At 40.0% G+C, this 21,782-nt stretch overlaps 1 protein-coding gene across 1 annotated transcript in view; it reads right to left on the reverse strand.

The window, feature by feature from the left end:
• LOC111869204 (teneurin-m-like) overlaps positions 1 to 21,782 on the reverse strand; it is a gene marked incomplete in the record, with an annotated part of 529,713 nt that overhangs the window by 53,149 nt on the left and 454,782 nt on the right. Inside the window, 4 exon segments of the mRNA XM_033753368.1 lie at positions 741 to 2,867; positions 3,491 to 3,687; positions 4,719 to 4,806; positions 6,929 to 7,099. Of these exon segments, the coding sequence (XP_033609259.1) occupies positions 741 to 2,867; positions 3,491 to 3,687; positions 4,719 to 4,806; positions 6,929 to 7,099 (2,583 nt within the window).

Raw genomic sequence — 21,782 nt, forward strand, 5'->3', positions numbered from 1 at the left:
AAAGTACATGTTATACTTGAGCAATATAAACTAAAATTAAGTCTTTTGTCAACCTTTATAGTTCCTCTGTAGACTCCCAATGTCAAACTACAATCAAAATCTGTGAGTAGCTGTGGAGATGACAAATTGCATTGTCATTATGCTCTCACTTTATGTGTGTTTTGCAAAGAACACGTAAGAAGCATATTATAATGTATGTCTGGAACATCTGTGATTGTGCACTGTACCTTGTGTGGGCAATCTTATGGAAGGAAAGTCCCATGTGTTTGACAGGATCTCCAACATGGCAATTTTGGTTCTAATCATGTGTTTCAAACAGAATAACTTTCTAATAAAGAAGTAATCATCTACATCACTATCTGATGATCACACAACCTGAAAGATGTTTTAGGAATAGTGTAACAAAATGTCTTACAAAGATATCTGTCCTACCAAATTTTCATCCACTTAACAAAATCCAATGTGAATGGTAACAGGCACATATTTACATATAGAATTAATTTGAACTATTCAACTGTATGTTGCATTAAAGGGGTAGAAAAAGGATCCTAGCTGATAACATTCACTTACTGTTAAGACAGAAGGATCGATGTAACTATATCATTCTTGAAGACCCCACATGTGCAGTACAGGAAAGAGCACTCACTGATGCAGATATTAAAGACACAGTAATACCAGAGTGTAATTCAGGTGTCAGTGAGGACAATGAAGGACTGACTTGAACTGCATTATGATCTTACCTTTGAGTACGAGGATGAGCGGTGGAGGAGGAGTGACCGTGGGGGCTACTGGGCAGTCCTGCCTGTTACTCTCGGTGCTGGTAAAACCTGCTGACACCTCAGTCATTACATCACTGACAGATGTGGATGACACATTCTCCAGCATGGGTGACGGAGATGAGCTGATCAAAACCTCTGCATTCGAAGACTCATCAGTAAACTCAGAAGAGGGGCTATATGTGAAATTTGGTGAGGGTGATGTTTCCACTGTAGTGGTTTCTATCTTCTTCACAGGAATGTCTGTCATGGTCACATCCGAGGGCACAGTCGAGACTTCATCAGGCTCTGTTGCCAGTATTTCAGATGTGGTGCTGGAGTCTTCTATTATTGTAACAGTTTCAGGTATGAGAACTATGTCACCAATTTGTTTCTCTTGCCCAGTGAGATTTCCTTGCTGTGTTGTGGGAACTGTAACATTTTCTATAAATACTGATGTGTCAGTTGAGGCAGACACTAAATTGTCATTTTCCAAGTCCGGGTCAGTTTCGTTCTCTGAATTATCGAGACATGGGCAAGAGCATTCACATACTCCACCCCACAGTTGGAAAGCAGTAGTTGGAGGAGGAGGGGTGAGGGTAGTGGTGGTTGGTGGCAGTGATGGCAGTGGGGCTGGTTGTTCATGCTTAGAGATCAAAGTCTGAGTACCATTCTCATTGCTCAAACCAAGAAGGACAGAGGCAACATTCTGGGATGCGGGACTCATATCAAGGCCTGCCACTCTCTCACTATCACCGCTGGTGGGAACGGACACAGAGAGGACGTATACAGGTTGGTGGTTACTCAAGTGATAGCCAGTCTCATTGCTTTGATCGGCATCCTCGGTGGCTATTGTTACATTCACAAGCACACGTTTAGCATGTCTAGATGAGCCATTTAAATCGGGTGTCAGTTCCAACACATTGACTTTTGGCAAAGCTGTTAATGATGTACTTACATTCACAATATTATGAGGCATTTCAGCGTGGCTGTTAAGGACACTCTCAGATGCAGAATGTGGTATTAATTTTGAACCATGCTCTGGTGAAACATGCTTAACAACAGACTGGGAATTATATTCAGTAGCACTGTTTACCATATCTGCTTCTAGTTTCTCTGACTGTGAAGGAGCCTCTACGGATGTATGAAACAGAGAAATGTCAGATTTTGACTCATCTTTATATTGCATTGTTGTAGCATCAGACTGAAATGCAGACAGGTAAGTGGTAGTGATTACAGACTTTCCAGTTGTACCCTTTTCATGTTCAGCCTTGCCAGTTTCATCTTCTGTATCTTCAGTGTCAATATCGTCACCTTCAAATGAAGGAATGTCCTTAACTTCATTATTGAGTTTGTTGGCATCTGGGCTTGTATGTGGTGGGAGACTGTTATTGCCTGACTTGAGGGTCACTGACTCATGGTTCAGTCTAATGATTTCCACCTCATCCTGACCATATGAATACACAGGAGGATGGTCATGTTGAACAGAATCAGAAGGAGGATTATGCATGTCTGCAACATGTCTTCTGGTTGGAATAAAGCCACTACCCTCCTCTTCTTCTAAAAGTCCCTCATCAATGTTGGCATTGCTAATTGCATCATTAGTCTTGGGAACACTCACATTAAGCAGGACAGACACATTGGCATGCCGGTGCAAGTCCGATACAAAAATATCTCCTTCTCTGATCAAATTCCCTCCTTCGTCTGTGACAGCAACATCAGCAGTGCTGCCAGACTTACTGTCATGCACCAAACTCACAGAAGTTAAATTGTCAACATGCACAGCAACATCTACATCATCAACATCATGGGCAGCAACAGGAGTGTCACTGTTCATACCAACATTAGGAGAAGGTAAGGCATGCTGGTTAACTGATCTATGCCAACGAAGGTGCATTGGGGCTGATTTACTGTGTGGTGGTGAAGAAGAAGAAGAATATGAATACACAGCATTGCCACCAACATGTAGGTATTTACCTCCCGAAGAAGGTCGAGGACGACTGGACGAACGATTCGTTTCAGCAGACGTCTTGGGGAAAACTTCTGTGTTTTCTCCAACAAGAACTGTGCAAGATTTGGCACTCTGATATGACCAGTTTAATAGGTTAACCGCTGGAAAAAAACATAACACAAATGTATATATATATATATATTGTAACGTGTTTACGTTACAGAATACGCCGTGGAGATCGTTAACTGGTTTATTGAACAATCTACAAATAACGGCTATAATTAATGATCACAATATTACGGGTTTCCACACTTTACAAACCCTACAACACAATNAATCAATAAAATTGAATGTTGAAATTAAATGACTGAAAATGAAAAATCAATAACATTAAATGGATGTTCCACTGAGATTTTTACAAAACTCAGCATCAAGGTCATGTTACCTAAGTCAGTCTCCCTTGTGAATCAGTTTTTAATTAGTTATGGTGGGCTTGAGAACTTTCAAATTGGATGCAACAAGATGGTAATTTAAAGCAATTTTGCATGGTAACAGAATTTTAAAAAAGATGTAACTTATTTTATGTAGTTTGTGCACAAAACAGGAGGTAGTAATATGGACACAGTGCAGGATACATATTTGTATAACAAAATTAATGCTTATTGTAAAATAATGGGATTTCTAACACCCTTGCAACAGTCATTTACAAGCTCTGAGAATGATGGGCTAGCTCTGTGCTCGGAAAAGAAAGGATTACATGACAGCTCAAGTGGTCAGCACTTACCTGACATATATGTCAGCGCTGCTGCAAGTACAACTGATAAAATAATGAATACAATTGCAGTACACTTCCAAGTACATTTTGAAGTGAGGCCTTTCCGAAACTGGAACCGTGATTGTGGAAAATGGCTCGAGTTTGGGCGGCGCAAGTTATTACGGACGGGCAGGACTGGAACAGGTGTCCCGAATGGCAAGGAACATCTGAAATAATAACATACAAAAAATTGTCAATTTTTCAAGCATCTATTACAAATAAGAATGCCAGAAATGCAGAATACTAGCGTCACTGATTACAGTTAAAATCATAATTACTAAAATTTAGTAGTGGTTATATTATAAGTATAGAGTATCACAAATCTTCACTCATTTTCAATAATATGTACGATATATGGTACCTCTGACTGACACACTGTTCACAAATGACAGTGAAATATTTTTAACACATGAATGTACATACTGCTTAATGTATTTACTTGTATCATTTACACCTCCTCAAAATCGACATACCTCTATTTGTAGATGTGAAATTTTTGGAAAGTAACTTTTGCCATTAATAAAACTTTGACCAACACACAAGTTTCACAAAATGAGATCAAAGGTAAACACATCATGGGAAAACAGTATGGGGAGCTTCGATTTGGTTTTCCACATAATTTGTTTGTTGCTCAAAATATAATCAGATGACATTCTTCTCTCAGTCTTAATCAGTGAACTCATGATGGAGTCCTTAAGCACCAGCAGCCAAACTATGCTGCCACATCGCTTTCACCATCAGTTGCATTTTATATGAATATTGCATGTTGGTGGAAGTTTTATCAAGGGCCATTTTCTTTTCAAAAGTCATTAAGAAACTCTGCAATAGAGTCCACTGTAATGAATATCTATATGCATTGCCACACCACATACACCTCTAATTGCCTCACTGCAATTTCTACATATGCTGGCCACAAATAGCAGTAATTATTTTCCAGGAGATGGATCCACCAATAAATTTCTCTATTATCAAGTTCCATCACTTTTACAATATATGCTTATTGAGAGGAGCTCTTTAATACCTGTATTTTGTATTATTTTAATACTTTACATTAAGGTAACATTGTTAAATATGATTGGGTTGAAAGTATAATGGGCCCCTAGTTACAACTTCCTGTTTCTTAAATGCAAGTATAGGAGAATTACACAGCAATTTATGTCTATTAGTATTGGTCCTAAGACAAAAATGAAAGTTTTACCGTTCAGAGTTTTTCTGAATATCCCCTTTAGATGGACTGCTGCATGATGAATTGGACTTGTAGTCCAAAGGAGAATCCTTCGGTACATCTAAAAATGAAAAAATAAGAATTTTTGTATAAGCATTTAATTTCCACAAGATATGCTATGTTACATTTCCAAATAACTAAGTAACAATGCCCTGATATGTACTAAGAATAAATGTAGATTAATTTAACATATTTTTACATATGATGATGTTCACTAATGCTTGCTACTGATACCAGGTATTGCAGTATGTCAAAGAGATAAAAATGTTCTAACATTCTGAAGGACGTACTATACTATATTACCTAGTTCTGACCTAAAGGGACAAAGGAAAAGCATAAAAACCTCTGTTATGATAGCAGGCCTCAAAGTCAAGAACTGATCTTGCTGCCTCCTAAGAAATGAACACACTTGACATAAAAGTGGTTGTAACACATACAACGGATTGATGTATTAGTATGAGCTGGCAGACAGCTATATATAAATAGAAAATAATAAGAATAATGACAGACACAAGCTTCTTACAGTGTTACATTATGTCACACATTTCGCTGCTTAATTTATTGATACAGCGATAGACGGGAGGACAGTTACAGCTATTGTTAACTAGTTTCCTTGAATCATTGATAACTACTTAGCTGGTCATAAAATTCTGTGTGAGATTTGAGGATCTCACACATCACTATGTTCACAGGAGCTCACTAGTGGTCCCTAGCCTAAGCCAGATGACTCCACACCATTATATTTTATTCCTCTTAAAACAACTTCAATATTATCCACTCATTTATATTTAGCTCTTCCTAGAGGTCTCTTTCTTTCAGGTTTTCATATCTAAACTTTGTACATATTTATCTTCTCTCTTCACCCATGAATATTACATGCACTGTCCACATTGTCATCCATGACTTGATCATTCTAATAATATTTGGTGAAGAGTAGAAATTATAAGGTTCCTTATTATTCAATTTTCTCCAGCCTCATAGCATTGTATCCCTCTTCAGTTCAAATATTCTCCTCAGCATCCTACTCTCAACCTCCCTCAGGCTATAATGTTTGCCATATTGTGAGAGTCCATGTTTAACAGCCACATAAAAATACAAGAAAAATTATAGCTGTGTACAATTCAATCTATATACTTTAAATTAGGAGTCAGAAAGTTCAGTTAGTATAGGAACTAACTAGGTTGTGGGCTGGACAGCTGAGGTGTACGATTCCCAGCAGAGACAAGATATTCTTCACTTCTCCATAATGCACAGAGCTGCTGTGGGGCCAACCCAGCTTCATATATCGGAACTGTTTCTTCAGGGGTAAAGTGCCAGGGGTGTGAAGCTGACAACTCACCCCCATCCAGTGCTGAGGTCAGAGTAGTGGATGTACCTCCGCTATCTCATACACCTTCATGACATGATGCTTAAATAATTAAAGCACACTGACAACATTACCTTTTACAATTTTAAATATCAGATGAAAGAACTGGAGATTCAGAATTAAATATAATCTACTCTTAATAGCTTCATGGATGCATTTTCAAATTGTCAGTGTCATTCATATACACTTAAAATTTGCCACATTTTCAAAGGACCCATGAACTACATTTAGTATGACATATCCTACATTCTGGTGACATAACAACAGTACTCAGCTTTTTCTATGTCTACTTCCAATCTCAAGACCACTAGTGAATAATGAACAGTAAAAGAAGTGGAAGAAAGATGTCATAGGCTAAACTGAGGTACTGCCTGTGAAGAAATCCTCTTCTCTTGGGATTTCAAAACAGAAAAATTGTAGGATTTACATTGTGTGTGTCCTGCATGGAATGGGTTTTGACAATGTTGCAGATGTAGAAAGTAAAAAAGTAAAGGTATCCTTGTAACAGGCCGTGGATGTCCATAGGGTTGTGAGATGTTGAGCTTCCCACATTCCTGGTACTCATTTCTGTTGGAGGCTGAGTCGACCCCAGGCCCATAGTGCGGCTGGAAGGGTTAGATAAATTGAAAAAAAAAAATCCAATGACCTCATCGGGATTCGATCCCGCGACCTTCCGGCTTCTAGCGTAGTGTCTCAACCAACTACACTACAGTGTGCCCCACATTGTAGAAATACATCGTCTATATTATGTCAATGCCTAGTATTCGATTTGCGAAGCAGATGGAAGTCAGGCCTCATTCTCTGGTTACCAGCTCACCTGTGGGAATGTAGACATTGCCCGACGGTGTCCTCACGAGGTATGAGGGCTCAAAATCGCCGTCCCGGTCGGCGGGGTTCCCCATGATCCCCGTGGCCACGCGACCGTTTAGTCGATTCATCGAGGGGTTTCGAGGTGGTACATCAGGTGGAGCACTGTCCAACAGTGAGCCTGTAAACAGGAAACACACAACAAACTAATCATTAAGTCAAGAGAGGGTTCACAGAGTCCACTCCAGCACTCCGTACAAAACAGTCATCACACTGAACTCTCAAATGTGCTTAAGTAGCGCAGATGATCCCTTGGCAACGTCATCACATAGTAGCTGAACGATGTGGATGGAAATAGGTGACATAGTCCTTCAGCCACATTCCTGAAGCGTCTCATCACTTCAGTCACCATAATTATTATTTTACAAGTGTAATGCCCGTTGAAAATTCCATGGAAAGTATCCGCAAGTGTTATGGGCCTCCTCCCCACTATTCTTACTATTCATATTGATTTGATCAGGGTGCGGGTTCTGATCCGTACCACATTTCGGTTTACTCCTATAATTGAAAAACAGAAGCAGCAAGTTCTTCCGAAATATTTCTGCCAATATTTTTAATGTTATATTTTAGCGTCCTGTTACACTGATTCATGTCCATGGCACATTAGTGCTGAAATATGTAGTGTGGAAGTGAAGAACAGGGTGAAAAAGTGTATACACTGTAAGACGGTCAGCATAAACCATGGACAATAGTCTTATGGCTGGTAACACCGCGTAGTTTGGCACGTGCTTCTCAACGTTTCCGAGAAACCTCCTGATTGTGTGGTCCTGTTCTTGCTAACGTAACGCGCCTTTACTCCTGAGTAGACACTGCTTCTGGTCAATATACATCGTATAGTCTCCTTAAGGAGTTTTCTTAAAGTCCAGAGATAAAGCTCATATGTCTATCATTAAAATTTTTCGTGTGGTGATTGTCTCGATGCTTGAAGGGGCAACCACATAATAAACTTCTATACAGATATTTATTGCTATTTTTATTATTATTTATTTGACTGCAAATAAGTTTCTACCCGAGGCAGTGGCAATAAAATAAGTCACAACACAAAATAATCCGCCACGCTCGAACAAAGCACAGCACAAAAAAACTAAACAATAAATAAAAGTAGACAACAGTAAGTGTCACATACTACAGACAATGAATACCATTACATTACAATTACACTTATAATTACAATACAAACACAATTCCCAATACAATACCAATATAAACACCATTGTTAGATTACATACACGGAAGAGCTTAAGTCTGTTGTGCCTTCCTTAATCGTTGCATAGCAGAGCTTCGGACGCTGGAACATTCTTCGCTTCTGTGCTGTCTTCGCGATATACCTTTCGCAAGATATTTTACTGTCTCAGATTCGAGACTTCCCTTTTCGTCGCCTCCTACGACTCGCAAGGCGACGGTGGAGGTATTCTACCCCGCCTCCATACAGGATACTCTACACACAAATCTACACACAAACACAGAATAAATGCAAACAACCATGCCTTGAGTGGGATTCGAACCCACGATCCCAGCATTCGAACGAGCGAAGACACTTCATGCCTTAGACGGCGCAGCCACTGTGATCGACAATTATTACGATATTAATGTAAAATTCACATTCTGCCATTAAGTATCAAGATTGTTAACGTTATGGAGATTCCTATATCTCAATTCCCAAGACAGAGAAAGAAGGCTCCTTCGAAACGCTGGTAAAGATCTATCTGACCACACGGCGTCACATCTCCGACGGCAGTAATCTTCGAGAGTCACCAATGTCGTATATTAAGTAGCCTTTTTGTATATTCAGTTTCAAGCATTGCCATTTTAAACATCTGTGATGGTACGTCATACCTTGATTATGTAACCCTGTAGAAGTTCTGTGTATTCAACCTGATCTCGAATATGGCGATGCTGGTTCCTATCGTATGTTCAGAATGTAATCTGTTAACTCTGTAATGATGATGTATGGATCACTGTCTAATAATGATTCGGCCTCAAAATATTCTGGAAGCAGTTTACATACGACTCTTTCATATTTTGCGATTTCCAAGGCACTGGTCTAGGTTGTGACATCGTGTAACCTTGTATGACGATCTATGTCACTGTGTGATTCTGACGCACAATCAAAGGCTTTTAGACACAGCATACACTTCATAGCAGTTAAAATAAATACAATGACAAAATATTACTTGCATTTTACACATTATGTGAGATGTTTGGTTACATGATTATCTTGGTCTGTAGCACCATCAACATACGTTTCGAACGAAAGATGTTGTCAACTTTGTGATTCACACTATTGTACTGTATGTCTCCACACTAACCAGGACTTGCCCAGAGTGCTCCAGAGGGGGGTGATGGCGTCTTCCTGCCCATACTGCATGGAGCACGTTTGCAGTTAACAATGGTACATAACTTCCAAGACAGGCATGATAAAAATATTCCACACAACTTGTACATAAATCACACTGCAAGCAATGAAAATCAAAACAATTTGTAGAAGAGGATAGTTGGAATTTCCAAGCGTCCAGCATATAAAATGTGAGTTGGAAGGGAAGAAATGTTGAAGGGGGTAGAATTCAGAGAAATTAAAATACCAGCTATAGAGAGACTACGAGAGGGTGGTGAAATATTAAGAGTGGGGGAGTAAAAGTGGGAGGGGTTATTCATGCTTTTGAAGTCACGTGCTAAATATAAAGGAGTCAACTATGAGGTGCAGGGGGGCTGCGGAGTGAGTTTGCCTCTCTCATATTCTATCCAAGTTATTACGAAGAGACGTTAATTTCGGAGCATAGTGTCGGTCATAACTCAATGGCGGCAAGAGAAGGGTGGTGACTCCTGTTATTAACTGAGACACGGGGAAGGGTATGAAGGCGATAATTTAGCAAATCCTTGTTCAGTAGTAATTAGTCTTTGGTTGCTACTGCAATGCCGCCAAGAGTTGAGTCTCCTAGAATAATAGATCGAACCCTCCCCGGTGCTAGGTCGAGGGCATCTCTAACTCTGCAAACGGGGCACAATAGGTTTAGAAGAGGGAGAAGTGGCTCAGGTTGGGAAATGTGATAAGGAAAGTTTACAAGGCAAACAAAATTCATTTCTACATAGGGACATATTTGAAGAAGTTGACCAAAGGAATGTTGGAATATTCAAGTATGCCTATTTGTGTTTGTATGAAATACTAGGGCCTCTTCTTCGTGTCCTTAAGAATCTAATCCTAAGACCTAATATACAGAATATAGTGTAGTATGGTATGTCACTGACATTTCGAAAGAATGTAGTCCCAAAAAGCACCAAGAAGTAAACAGAGATTATTGTTTGTGTCGTGTTAGCTGTTTCCTTGGCTTATTCTTTGATCGTGAAGAAGGAACCAGTGTGCTCCTCCGAAATGTCGCTGAACTTCTACAGGATTACACGGAGCCACATCCAAGAATACATACAACATACACGTACACGTCTCAAGAACCTCTTCTAAATAATCATTTTTCTTTGAAATGACGAAGGGTGACGACATATTATTGTTGGCAGAGACACCTACCGACAGAATTAGTACACTATCTGAAACAATAGAGTACTACGCTCTGTCGACGCATAGTGTTGAACAATAACGACGGAAGGCGGAAGAAATACGTTCCTCTGAAGCGATGCTACTGACTGAGACTACTGAGACTGAGTCTCTGTTGTGACGCCGTGTTATTTTGTGGGTGGATACCGAATTTTCGGAGGAACATACTGACTTCATCTTTAAGGTTGAAGGTATAGGGTGAATGTCTCTCCGAACATTGGGTATCCGCCGTCTTAATAGTGACCGCCCTGAAAATCTGAAAATTTACAAAATATAAAAACAATTTATATAAGAATTTAATATATGAAACTATAAAATTTCTTATAATTGAAGGAGGGAATTCAATCGTAAAATCCCCCGTATTTCATTATACCTTCTTTCAAAGATTTTTCAACATTATACGGCAAAGAAACTTCGGATTAAAGAATGAAGTTTCTTCACCAGCTGAAAAGCTATGAGCTTATGAAGACAGACGTTGTTAGTTAGTTAATTAGTTAGGCCGCGCTATAGCTCAAGCGGTTAGTCGCTGGATTCCCACCGCGGCGGTCTGGGTTCGATCCCGGGTCTGGTCAAGTGGGATTTGTGGTGGACAAAGTGACGCTGGGGCCGGTTTTCTCCGAGTACATCGGTTTCCCCTGCCAATCTTCATTCCATCAATTGCTACACAATCACCCTCACCTATCATCTGGGGCTGGTACAATAGGCCAGAAGTGGCCGCAGTACAAGGGACTTGGCCCCACCCCACTAGCATTAAAAAATTTAGTTATTTATTTAGTTATTTATTTATTATTAATTAATATTAATTAATATTATTATATTTAGTTATTATATTATAAGTTAGTTATTTAGTTGCTAACTTCATTTACTAATATTAAATTATCGAATCAACAAATTCCACCAGCTGTCGCTATAATAAATTAAGAAGCGAGGTATTATTTAACACACGATTTACATGTATACACTAGCTGCTGTGGAAAAGAGTGTGCCTATCATGAGCTACCGATGTAGACTGTTATGTCGTTATTAGAAATTTTTCATTCATTCATCAATGTCTCTACAGCCCTTTGTTGGGCCCTGGCCTCCTCTTCAGTTTCGTAATCTTTTTTACACAGACAGTAGGACTCCTTGGACGAGTGATCAGCCCATCTCAATGTCGCTACCTACACACAGAACACAATATCCATGCCTTCAGTGGGATTCGAACCCACGATCCCAGCGTTCGAGCGGGCGAAGACGGTTCATTCCTTAGACCGCGCAGCCACTGCGGTCAGTTATTAGAAACTTACTGGATTCTATTTTCAATATACTTCCGGTTCTCATACGCCGATGGGAAATTCAAAGAGACTTTTCTTCCGTAAGGTTGCCTACCCAGGGTATGACGTAACCTGGATCACAGGAGAGGAACGTTAGTATGCGCCGTGAGCTTTTACGCAGACTGTATAATGCAGTGAATTTTAGAGAGTGGGCGTTTGAGGAACAGGATATAGTGTTGGAGGCAATATTTCTGAAAGGAAGAGAAACATGATAAAACGTGGATATGAGAAAAGAAAAGATATCGTTTGAGCCAAGTAGTACGTGGTGATACCAGGGCCTCCTCCGACCCTCTGGCAAGTGAGATAGGAACCCTTCTCCCGGAAGAAGAGGACTCTATGAGATATCACCATTCTGCACAAAAATGATAAGCGATATGGAGGGAGAACAAGAAGAAGAGACGTCGTTATAAACCCACGGAATTTTCCCCACTTCTTACAGTCACAGAAATTACATTAACGTTAGCTTCTGTGCTGGAGACCATAACAGGTATTCGAATGTAAACTGTATTTAGCCCTAAGAGTGCCTAGAGCCGAAAATTTCGGCCGTTATAATAATTATATTCTAAAGGGTTCTGACGATGGTGGGTTACACACAGAATTACTGCTGGGTTTTTTGGACGTTTTTCCATCGTCATAGAGACACATTTCGGAAACTGGATGTTGCCGAAACGTCGTGTCCTCTATTACCTACAATTCCGGACGATGGAAAAAAAGCCCCAAAACCCGGTAATTCTGTATAATAATAATAATTGTTTTAACTAACAGCGCCCGATAATTTTTTATATTCCACCTGAACCACATAGCCCAGAAAAAATATGGAACTGTTTCCTTACAGTTAAAGTTCACACAGAGTTGATATGTAAGCATGTCTTATTTATTAACGTAATGCAAGCGGTTCTAATAGCATAAAATGGCCGCTTGCTACTATGGGAATTAGGCATTTCTAGGGTTATTGAAATGATATTTCACGTTCTTACGTCGACGAGAAGAACACTGTCTAGTGAAATCTGACTCAGTGTAATTCGGTACAAATTTACCAACTTTTCTGTGGAGCCTACTGCTTCCTTCTTCAGAGAGATTACCACAATACATGGTATAATATCCCAGAAGACAGTAATGCCCATAGTCACCGACGTAAGAACCTCAAATCTCACCAGATAACTATTGAACCGAGCAGGTTAGTGGAGCGGTAAGGCTCAGTACACCTCATGACTCGTAGTACGCGGGTTCAAATACCCGGCGGAGGTCGTCGAATTTTTAAGGGCGGAAAAATTCTGGGAACAAGTCCTCCGGGGGGGAACTTTAAGCCGTGGGTCCCGTGTCGTAGCTTTACGGCACGTAAAAGAACCTCATATCTCCAAAGGAGGTCACTGAGCCAAATTACGGACGTTTCCAGCCCAACAGCAGTCTCTAATACCTCTGGTAGATGGGGGAAGCATTATAGATACCTCTCAGCTAGTAGAGCCGGTCTCGCTGGCTGAGAGGGACTGATGGTAAGCACCAGTACCGGTAGGATATAGAGACTGTAGAAATCATAGAGGGAAGCACAATGGACCAATACAGGTCTAAGTGCATGGGGAAACCCACACTCTCCAATAACTAACTAACTAACTAACTAACTAACTAACGCTCAGTACGTGTTTTCCAGGTACTCAGATCGCATCTCGGGACGAGATTCATGCTATAATGACTCATTTACATAGTCTACCTCGTCCCTCCAAGAGAATGACAGGATAATACCTCCATGAGGCCACTACCGCTTCCTCCCAAATTTATTTCAGTTCCTTATGCACCAGTCACCTATTGCTAATGCTACATAACCAGAGAAACTGACAGCGCAGTAAAACAAACAACAAAAAAGAGACAAAAGTTGGCCCATGAAGCATGAGTTAAAAACAAAGGAGTAGGTACATGAAGAACCTGAACTAGGCCTAACATTTCTGAAGAAGCTGAAGTCAATCTCTTTCATGGTATGAGCTTTTGTGTATGAAACTGAGGGAAAATGACGGAACAATAAAGAAAAGTACGTCCATTCCACGAGCCAGCGCCGCATTCGTGACATGTCACAGGTTAAAGCATCGCAGTGAATTACAAACTCAGAACTAAAATTTCTTTCTTTCACGCCCAGCCGTCTTTTGCTGATATCCGTAATAACGTGTGATGTGGCATTACACTCATCCACACCTCAAAGAACTCAGTGGTGACGTCACGCTACTCTCTGCATATGCAACCAGACAGAACATTTTTACCAGGAACCGAACAATCAGCAACGCTGAGTTTTGACTTATAGACATTTTCATAGAAATTTTATGACGTTTTCGAATTTCTAACAATGAAAATTAGAGGTCAAGCACCTCCATCGAATGGATAGGGTCCCCGCTTCGTTTTCGGAAGGTCAAATTTTGAAATCTCGACCCGAAGATTTGTAATCTTTAAGGGTATTACTGTTTCTCCTTAGTCGCTACAAGGTAAATTCTGGGTTGGTACATCAAAGAAGGGGCATGACCCTTGTCTTCCACATCTTTTCAAATCCATTATTCACTGACAACCTACCATTCAACACTACTTCGTCTGAGCTACTAATAGGTATATTAAATAAATCATAAATAAATTAATATAAATAACAAACATGCATAATAATATCTTCTGTGACGTAACGTCATGTACGAGGAAGAGTCAGTAAATAGGCCATAAATGGAAGTAAAATAGCTGTAATGGATATAATAGGGTTTCCATGTGTATCACTAGGTAGCAGCACAGTCGAGCTTCATGACAGTCTAGGTAGAAGACGCTCATGTGCACGTTCAGAGGCTGGTTTCAATAGTTAAAATGGCGACCGTGCTTGAGGTGTTTATTACAGAAAAGCAGCGTTCTGTTGTGCATTTTTTTTTGGCGCAAGAGGACTCAATGCAAAGCATACTCATGAAGAAATGTTTCCTGATTTTGTTGGGAAGTGTTTGTTGCATAAAGCGGTTCCACTTTGGTGCCAAACGTTTCGCTGATGACGAAGAGGTTGAAACGGAGGTAAGGAAGTGGCTGAGACAACAGCCGAAAGACTTCTATGCTGCAGGTTTTGACAGATTGATAAAGCGATGGGACAAGTGTATCAATGTTGGTGGAGGATATGTCGAGAAATATTTTTTTTTCCCAGTTTCGAATATCACATGTTTTACGTTTTGTATAAATGTATGACCTATTTACTCACTCTCTCTCTCGTATTAAGGTAGCCGTTCACTGACATTAAGGATTAAATATATGAACTCCATCTTCAGGGCGGAAAAGAAAGCTAAGCAAGCAAGGCCGAATTTACAGTTGTGTGGGGCTCGGGGCGATCCAAATATCAAGGTTCATATCAGTAATAAAAATTTAGGTTAGGACAATTCTTTGTTTTTTATATTGTTATAATAAATAAAATACAAAATAACTGCGATTTTTGGCAAAACAAATGTCCCAGTAAAATCTGTGGATTTTATTTCTGTTTTGCGGAGGCTCTAAGGTGACCGTCCCTGTCGCTGTCCCTTAAATTCGTCCCCGTCAGCAAGCAACGTAACCACTGAAGAACATCGACCGCAAAAGCTCTAAAAATTATTTTGGCTATGATTAAGTTGTACTTCTCACTGTTTTCTTCTGTGATGCGATAGTACAGTGCAACGTTACCAACGTTTCGGAAGGAACTACTGCTGCCATCTTCAGGATACAAGATTATATTATCGTCGAAGAAGTCGCATATATAAAGACAGAGGGAGAACCGGAAGCGGAGCAGTGAGGGAACAAATGTAAGAAGAACAGCAAAGAAATTGAGAAAGTAAATAGGTCCTTAAAAGGGTCGTTAGTAGAGGGCAGAGTGATTTGGAAAAATAATGGGTAAGACGAATAGGGAGTGCAGGGAAGTCAGGAGAAGCAAAGTGGATTGATTTAGAAGGCACAGTGGGGGGGGGGGGGGGAAAGAGGGGAAAAAAAAAGCTGAAGGGAAAAGGGAAAAACTAAAAAAATGGGGGTTAGGNAAAAATATAGGCGGCCGTAAAGAGTTCATAGTAACTTTTGTGAGAAGTTGAAATCTCACTATGATATCTTCTTCAATTATTACATGAAAATGGAAGATGATATTCTGGCATGTCTGTTCCAAGCCAGAATTGTGTTTACCGAGCTGTTGCCCAGAAACAGCTGGCATGACACCGTTTAGTATAAATCTGCTGCCCCAACAATGAACGTTGCTTCGCGACCGTTACTCTGCAACGGTTCTACACGCTACATTATTGAAAACATCACAGTTTTGCAACAAAGGATTTTTGTTTAATGATACGGCTCAGAAATGGATTAACGATTTATCACAAACCTTATAAACACTGCCCCTAGATACTCTTGCAATTAAGTGTAAGAGTTTTACTATATTACACATTGAGCAGCGGCACGACACGGGTAATGCAGGGGGTGAAATTACACTAAAATTAAGCGCGATGGGGTAGAGAGATGAGGGTATGTAATGACGGAAGATGACGCTGCCTTTACTGCGTTTGATTTCAATCAAAGAATGAACCCCTGTTCTCTACAATCAATCACATGCTTATATATAGCGAAACGAATTCACTATGGACATCTGATGATAGCAATTTTGTGTCTTAACTTAATAAAAATTCAGTGAACGCCAGTTTCATTGGCAAAAGGAAAGGGGTGTATTAACCCTCAGGGACTGTTCGAATGTTAATAGGATCCGTGACAAATGATATGTATTATAGACTTCCAATACAGAACGGAGACATGCTTCCTTACTTTACATTCTTTCGCGTATATAGAAAACACTGAAAATCTTATCGTTCGAGGCCCACTAATATGATACACCTCTACGTATATAAAAATGGAATGTAAATGAGAGAAAAGCTATGAAATTATGCAATTAGTAACGAATTGCCGATCACAATGGCCGCGTAGTGTAAGTCAGGGTCTGTCTTCGCTCGCTCGAACGCTAGGATCGTGGGTTCGAATCACACTCAAGGCATAGATGTGTGTTTATTCTGTTTTTGTTGTTCTATGTGTAGGTAGTGGCCTAGCGACGGGCTGATCCCCTACCGAAGGAGTCCTACTGACTGTGTATAGGATTAAGAAACTGAAAAAAAAAGGCCAGGATCCAACAAAGGGATGTATAGCCACAGACAGGTAGAAACGAACTGCCGGGAGTTAACACGCTGTATGAATGTAAGTTGTTCAGTACGTAATGAAAGCGAAATCAAACCTTTCCTTTCAGCGTATCGTGTCTATTCTGTGAACACCGATATGAATATACGAACTGTAGTGCGCTAAGGGCTGTACGACCTGGGTTAGATTCCCGGCAGTGCCATATTTTTCTTCTCTCCACAGCGTCCAGACCGGCTTCGGTGTCCACCTCGCTTCCGATCCCACGGGTATACCGGTCTCTTTCCCCCACTCACCTTCATCTCGTGCTGGGGTCAAGAATGGTGGAGCTATACCTCCACTCCCCCATATGTCTTCATGGCATAATCCTTAACTAATTAGGCACAGGAACAAAGCACTAAAACTAAACTCCAAGGTTTAAGTCTGCAAGCGAACTATACCGACCGAGCGGCCGTTGCTTGTCGGCGAAGTTAGTGCCGACTTTTGTGGATAGAGGGTGTCGCGTGGTCAGCGCGAAGGATCCACACGGCCGTTAATTTCTGTTTTCTAGACCGGAGCCGCTATTTTTGCATTCAAGTAACTCCTCAGTTATTCTCACGAAGCTGAGTGGACCCCATTCCAAACCCACTACTTCTCAGAAAACCTGGTAGCAACGGGAATCGAACCCGGACCTCTGAATCTGTAGCCAGGAACTCTGATCACTAGACCACAGAGGCACAGGCCTTACGATTGACTATTACTGCATGATATTCGTGGGAGATGGTATAAAATGACGACCTGAATACATCATTCAGTTACTTGTAGGACTGAAAAAATATACGGGAGACAATAGAGGAAGACGACAGTATGAAAACTGTGAGACTTCCCACTGAATTCTCAACGGGTGTTGAAAACTTCCTGCAACATTCTTCAGGATTAGAATACAGGCGAGTATTTACCGTGGCTTATTTTATGACGATAGCCTACCATAACTCAGGCAACTAAATGCTGTCAGAAGTTTCACTGTCTGAGTCAGTTTCTTCAAGAATCTTTAAATTGTTTCACTTTCATCGTATCTTGAATAATCGTGTACGAATATTAGCAAAGCACACTGGCCGTGTAACCTGGCAGATAAAACTATTTCGGAATATCCTGATCTTTACTATAAAAGAGAACTGGTATCTATTTACCAAACTGTATCGTGTCACATTTTATTAGACAATAAACTTCATAGTTAAGTGAAGTGAGAATATTAAACTTCATATTTTATATATGTTGTTTATTTCGAAGTCCATTGAGGACAGTTTCCAGTAAAGGCAATTGAGCTGCTAGTTGCACGGGATTCCAATCAATGTTTGTCCCATATTCAATCATCATCATCAGTAATCTGTCAAGACGACAGGTCCACAGTCTCTTCCAAAACAATTCCTCCACTTAATGCGATCTAGAGCTTTCTCCTTCAAATGACAGTATCCTCTTCTGTCCCCAAGGTCATCCAGCATCTTCTTACGTCTTCTTCGCATTTATAATCTGATGAGCTACAAAGAGGAGCTCATGTACCAACTTCTGTGGTGCGAATGTGGCTGCTGGTAGAGACGAGAGCCTTCCAGTGATGATGGTGGAGTGATAACTGAATTTTCACTATTTCAGGCCAGATTCAATCAGATTTCTCAACAATGGATTCTCATTCACTGAGTGCTCTGAAATTATCTTCCACAGTGTGAACACGAGAAGGAACTACACACAAACATATGGCCATACAGTCTCATTAATGTCGGACTGAACTCCACCTTTTGAACTTCACCCTAAAAATGCACAAGTGTCGAAAATTCCGGACTCTAGAAAAAACTGCTGCATGTGACAGCGTGTGCCAACCGTTTTACTCACACATACATATATATACACGCACACACTGTTACACACCTATACATATTTTTCAACCCACGAAATAAGAATAATTCTGACAAATGAAATGGTAACTTAAATATCTCTTTTAAGGAAATCAAAGTTTTTTACCGCATTTATAAAAACCCTGCACTGGGGGACCTACCCTGAGACAGATATCATATATCCTGTGTATCGTCTGAAGTGTACCTTGAAAGCCAACTCATCACATGACAAATTTTGTACAATATCGTACAACACTACATTTGTATGGTACCCTCATATTATTTTATTTAAAAAAGGAATCACACATGGAGAACTTGTGAGAGAATTTCGTTTCATCCTGTATATTCTTCTAAGCATATAGTGCAAAAAACGCATAATAAGCACAGGGAAGTCTTTGTAGTTTCTCATTTACGTGTTCTCGACTGTGCAGGAATCTAGTAAGCCTTAAAAGCAAGGACCTGTGTTTGATCATTCGCTCGAACAAGTGGCTTTGAACCCGCAGCGCTGCACTACACAAAACAGCTCTGTTAAATCTCGGGCTTAATACATGGCTAGAAGAGGCAATGAGGCTAGGCTCCAATGGCACAGCACTAAAGGGGGCTTCACCGATGTATATGTCCGAATTATCGCTGTCACCAGAAAAGTATACAAGTACGTACTTGATTGGTGTCTGGTGTAAGTACTGTGTTTAAACATATACTCGTATATTGATTATGAAGAGTTCTGTCTTTTGGGACATAACGCCCTGTAGTCCGTTGAAGGTCAATAGACGCTTCAGAAGAACACATCGCCTACATCTTCAGGGTCGAAAGATAAGCCACGCGAGAAACCAGCTTATGAGCAAGAACAAAGCACAGCCTAAACATATGTTGATTAGTTTATTTATGTTTATTTGGAAAGTTTTTATTGTCTTATGCTTGGCACTATGTACTTCTATACAGATACACTTCAACGAATTTCCATAAGAGACTAATTCCCTATAAAGTATTGAACTATCATCGATACCCTATTGCTCTTGTCACTAAATTGTACATGCACGCCATCTCTACGCCATAATTAACAACTACATGGTTATACTTCATCCAGTCTATTTCAAGCATTTCGTAACAATTTATAAAGAAGCTGTAATTTATACTCCATATTGTAACGTGTAGAACCATTGTTAGGCAACGACTCGGTAAAAATATTCCCGCACAAGTGTACGCGAGCAGCAATAGGGCGTCAACTTCTAGATAACGGGTCAGTAAATAAGCCTTCTCAACAATAGCGGCTGTATTTCTGCATGGTCCGTGCAAAGTGATTATAAGGAAGTGTTCGGAAGAACAGAGTGGTCGTAGTAGTCGAGGCTCCAGACTGACGGGAGATGAGCTTGGAATTGAATTGAGTTGGCAGCTGCAGAATAATGACAAGAAAGGAATTAAGACTGCGAAAAGGAGGCTTCATATGTGAATTGAAGTTACAGTGAGACTGTGATAAATCCGTTGCCAGGATACGACTAGTGAAGACTCAGAAACCTAGTGTGTGTGTAACTGTGAACTGGAAAGTATGTAGAATAGCGATAGCTCTGTACCGCCTGTAGTACTGATTCGAGTGAATGTACAAAGTGCAACAAATCCAATCATCAAATAAAAAACCCGTCTTATAAGTCAACCTTACACGTGCCAAAAATATTATTTATACATTTTTATCACTTAATACAATAATTTTGTCATTAATTATAAAAATATATATACTTAACTCAAGTAAATAATAATGTGTTTACTTAAAAACCATTTGATGTTTGCCCACGCGACAAAAATATGTAGTGGTCAAATAGACAATAAAATTGATTAAACCACTGATATTTTTGTTCATTTTAATACGTGTTATCAAAATTTAATTTACTCCGTTGTTATGTCGACGGATCCCTTACCTTCGCTTTTGTCCTGCCACGACTTCATTAAGGCAGCAAGCCCCAAGAATTTGACCGTGAACTAAAGCAGAAAATTTGGTCTCTGGAATTCCGACTGTCTTCCTGTACGTATGTACACGTCACTAGCGCCTCAGCGGTTCAACGTATTTTAGTCAGTGTTTAAGAGATTGGTTCCCGGCGAATATAAACGGCCTAGCTCAAAAAGTAAGGGCCCTTCAGAGGTTCCCCCCCCCAAAATAATAAAATTGGGTTTTTCTATAAAATGGTTCTAATAACTTTGACTAAGTTCAGTAATTTGTGGAGACTGATTCCTTACATAAAATTGCATACACGATACCTTCTGGAAAGCAATGATACACGTTATACAGAGTGTCCCAGGAGGAGAGGTTAATATTCTGGGAGATCACAGTATCGGCTATTCTAAGCAAAAACATGTTTATATACGTGGGTTTCCGAGATAGAGCTATTTCACTGTATAGAACACTGTACACTGCACACTGTACAGACGGGAAACACGCCATGCCCTCACACAATTTGCACCGAGATAGAGCTATTTCACTGTACAGTACACTGTACACTGTACAGACGAGAAACACGTCATGTCCTCACACGAGTTGCAAAGTGCATTAACGTTGACGGTGAAATTTTCGAAAATGTATTATTCTAGGTAAACTGTATCAACTTTGGCACTTGAAAAATATATCTCTTTCTTATCAACAACATTGGATATGTACAGTAAAACAGCTCTATCTCGGAAACCGTTCCGAATAGGGCACATGTGAACATACACTTCGTTGTTTACATTCCCTACAGAACGGACAATACTTTGTAAGATGAGGCACTGACTAAATAATTAACATTAATATTACTACATCTACATCTCAAGCCTCCAAAACAGTTTTATTATATAGACACAAAATATAGAATACTCCAATCTGTCCGTGGGAACACAAAAAAATCACAAAAACCAACGACTGACGATGTAAAGCATCACTCGAATAATTTTTATTCTTGTTTTATACTATAACTTTTG

Source organism: Cryptotermes secundus, unplaced genomic scaffold (genome assembly GCF_002891405.2).
Source record: "Cryptotermes secundus unplaced genomic scaffold, Csec_1.0 scaffold481, whole genome shotgun sequence".
In the NCBI taxonomy this organism is placed as follows: domain Eukaryota; kingdom Metazoa; phylum Arthropoda; class Insecta; order Blattodea; family Kalotermitidae; genus Cryptotermes; species Cryptotermes secundus.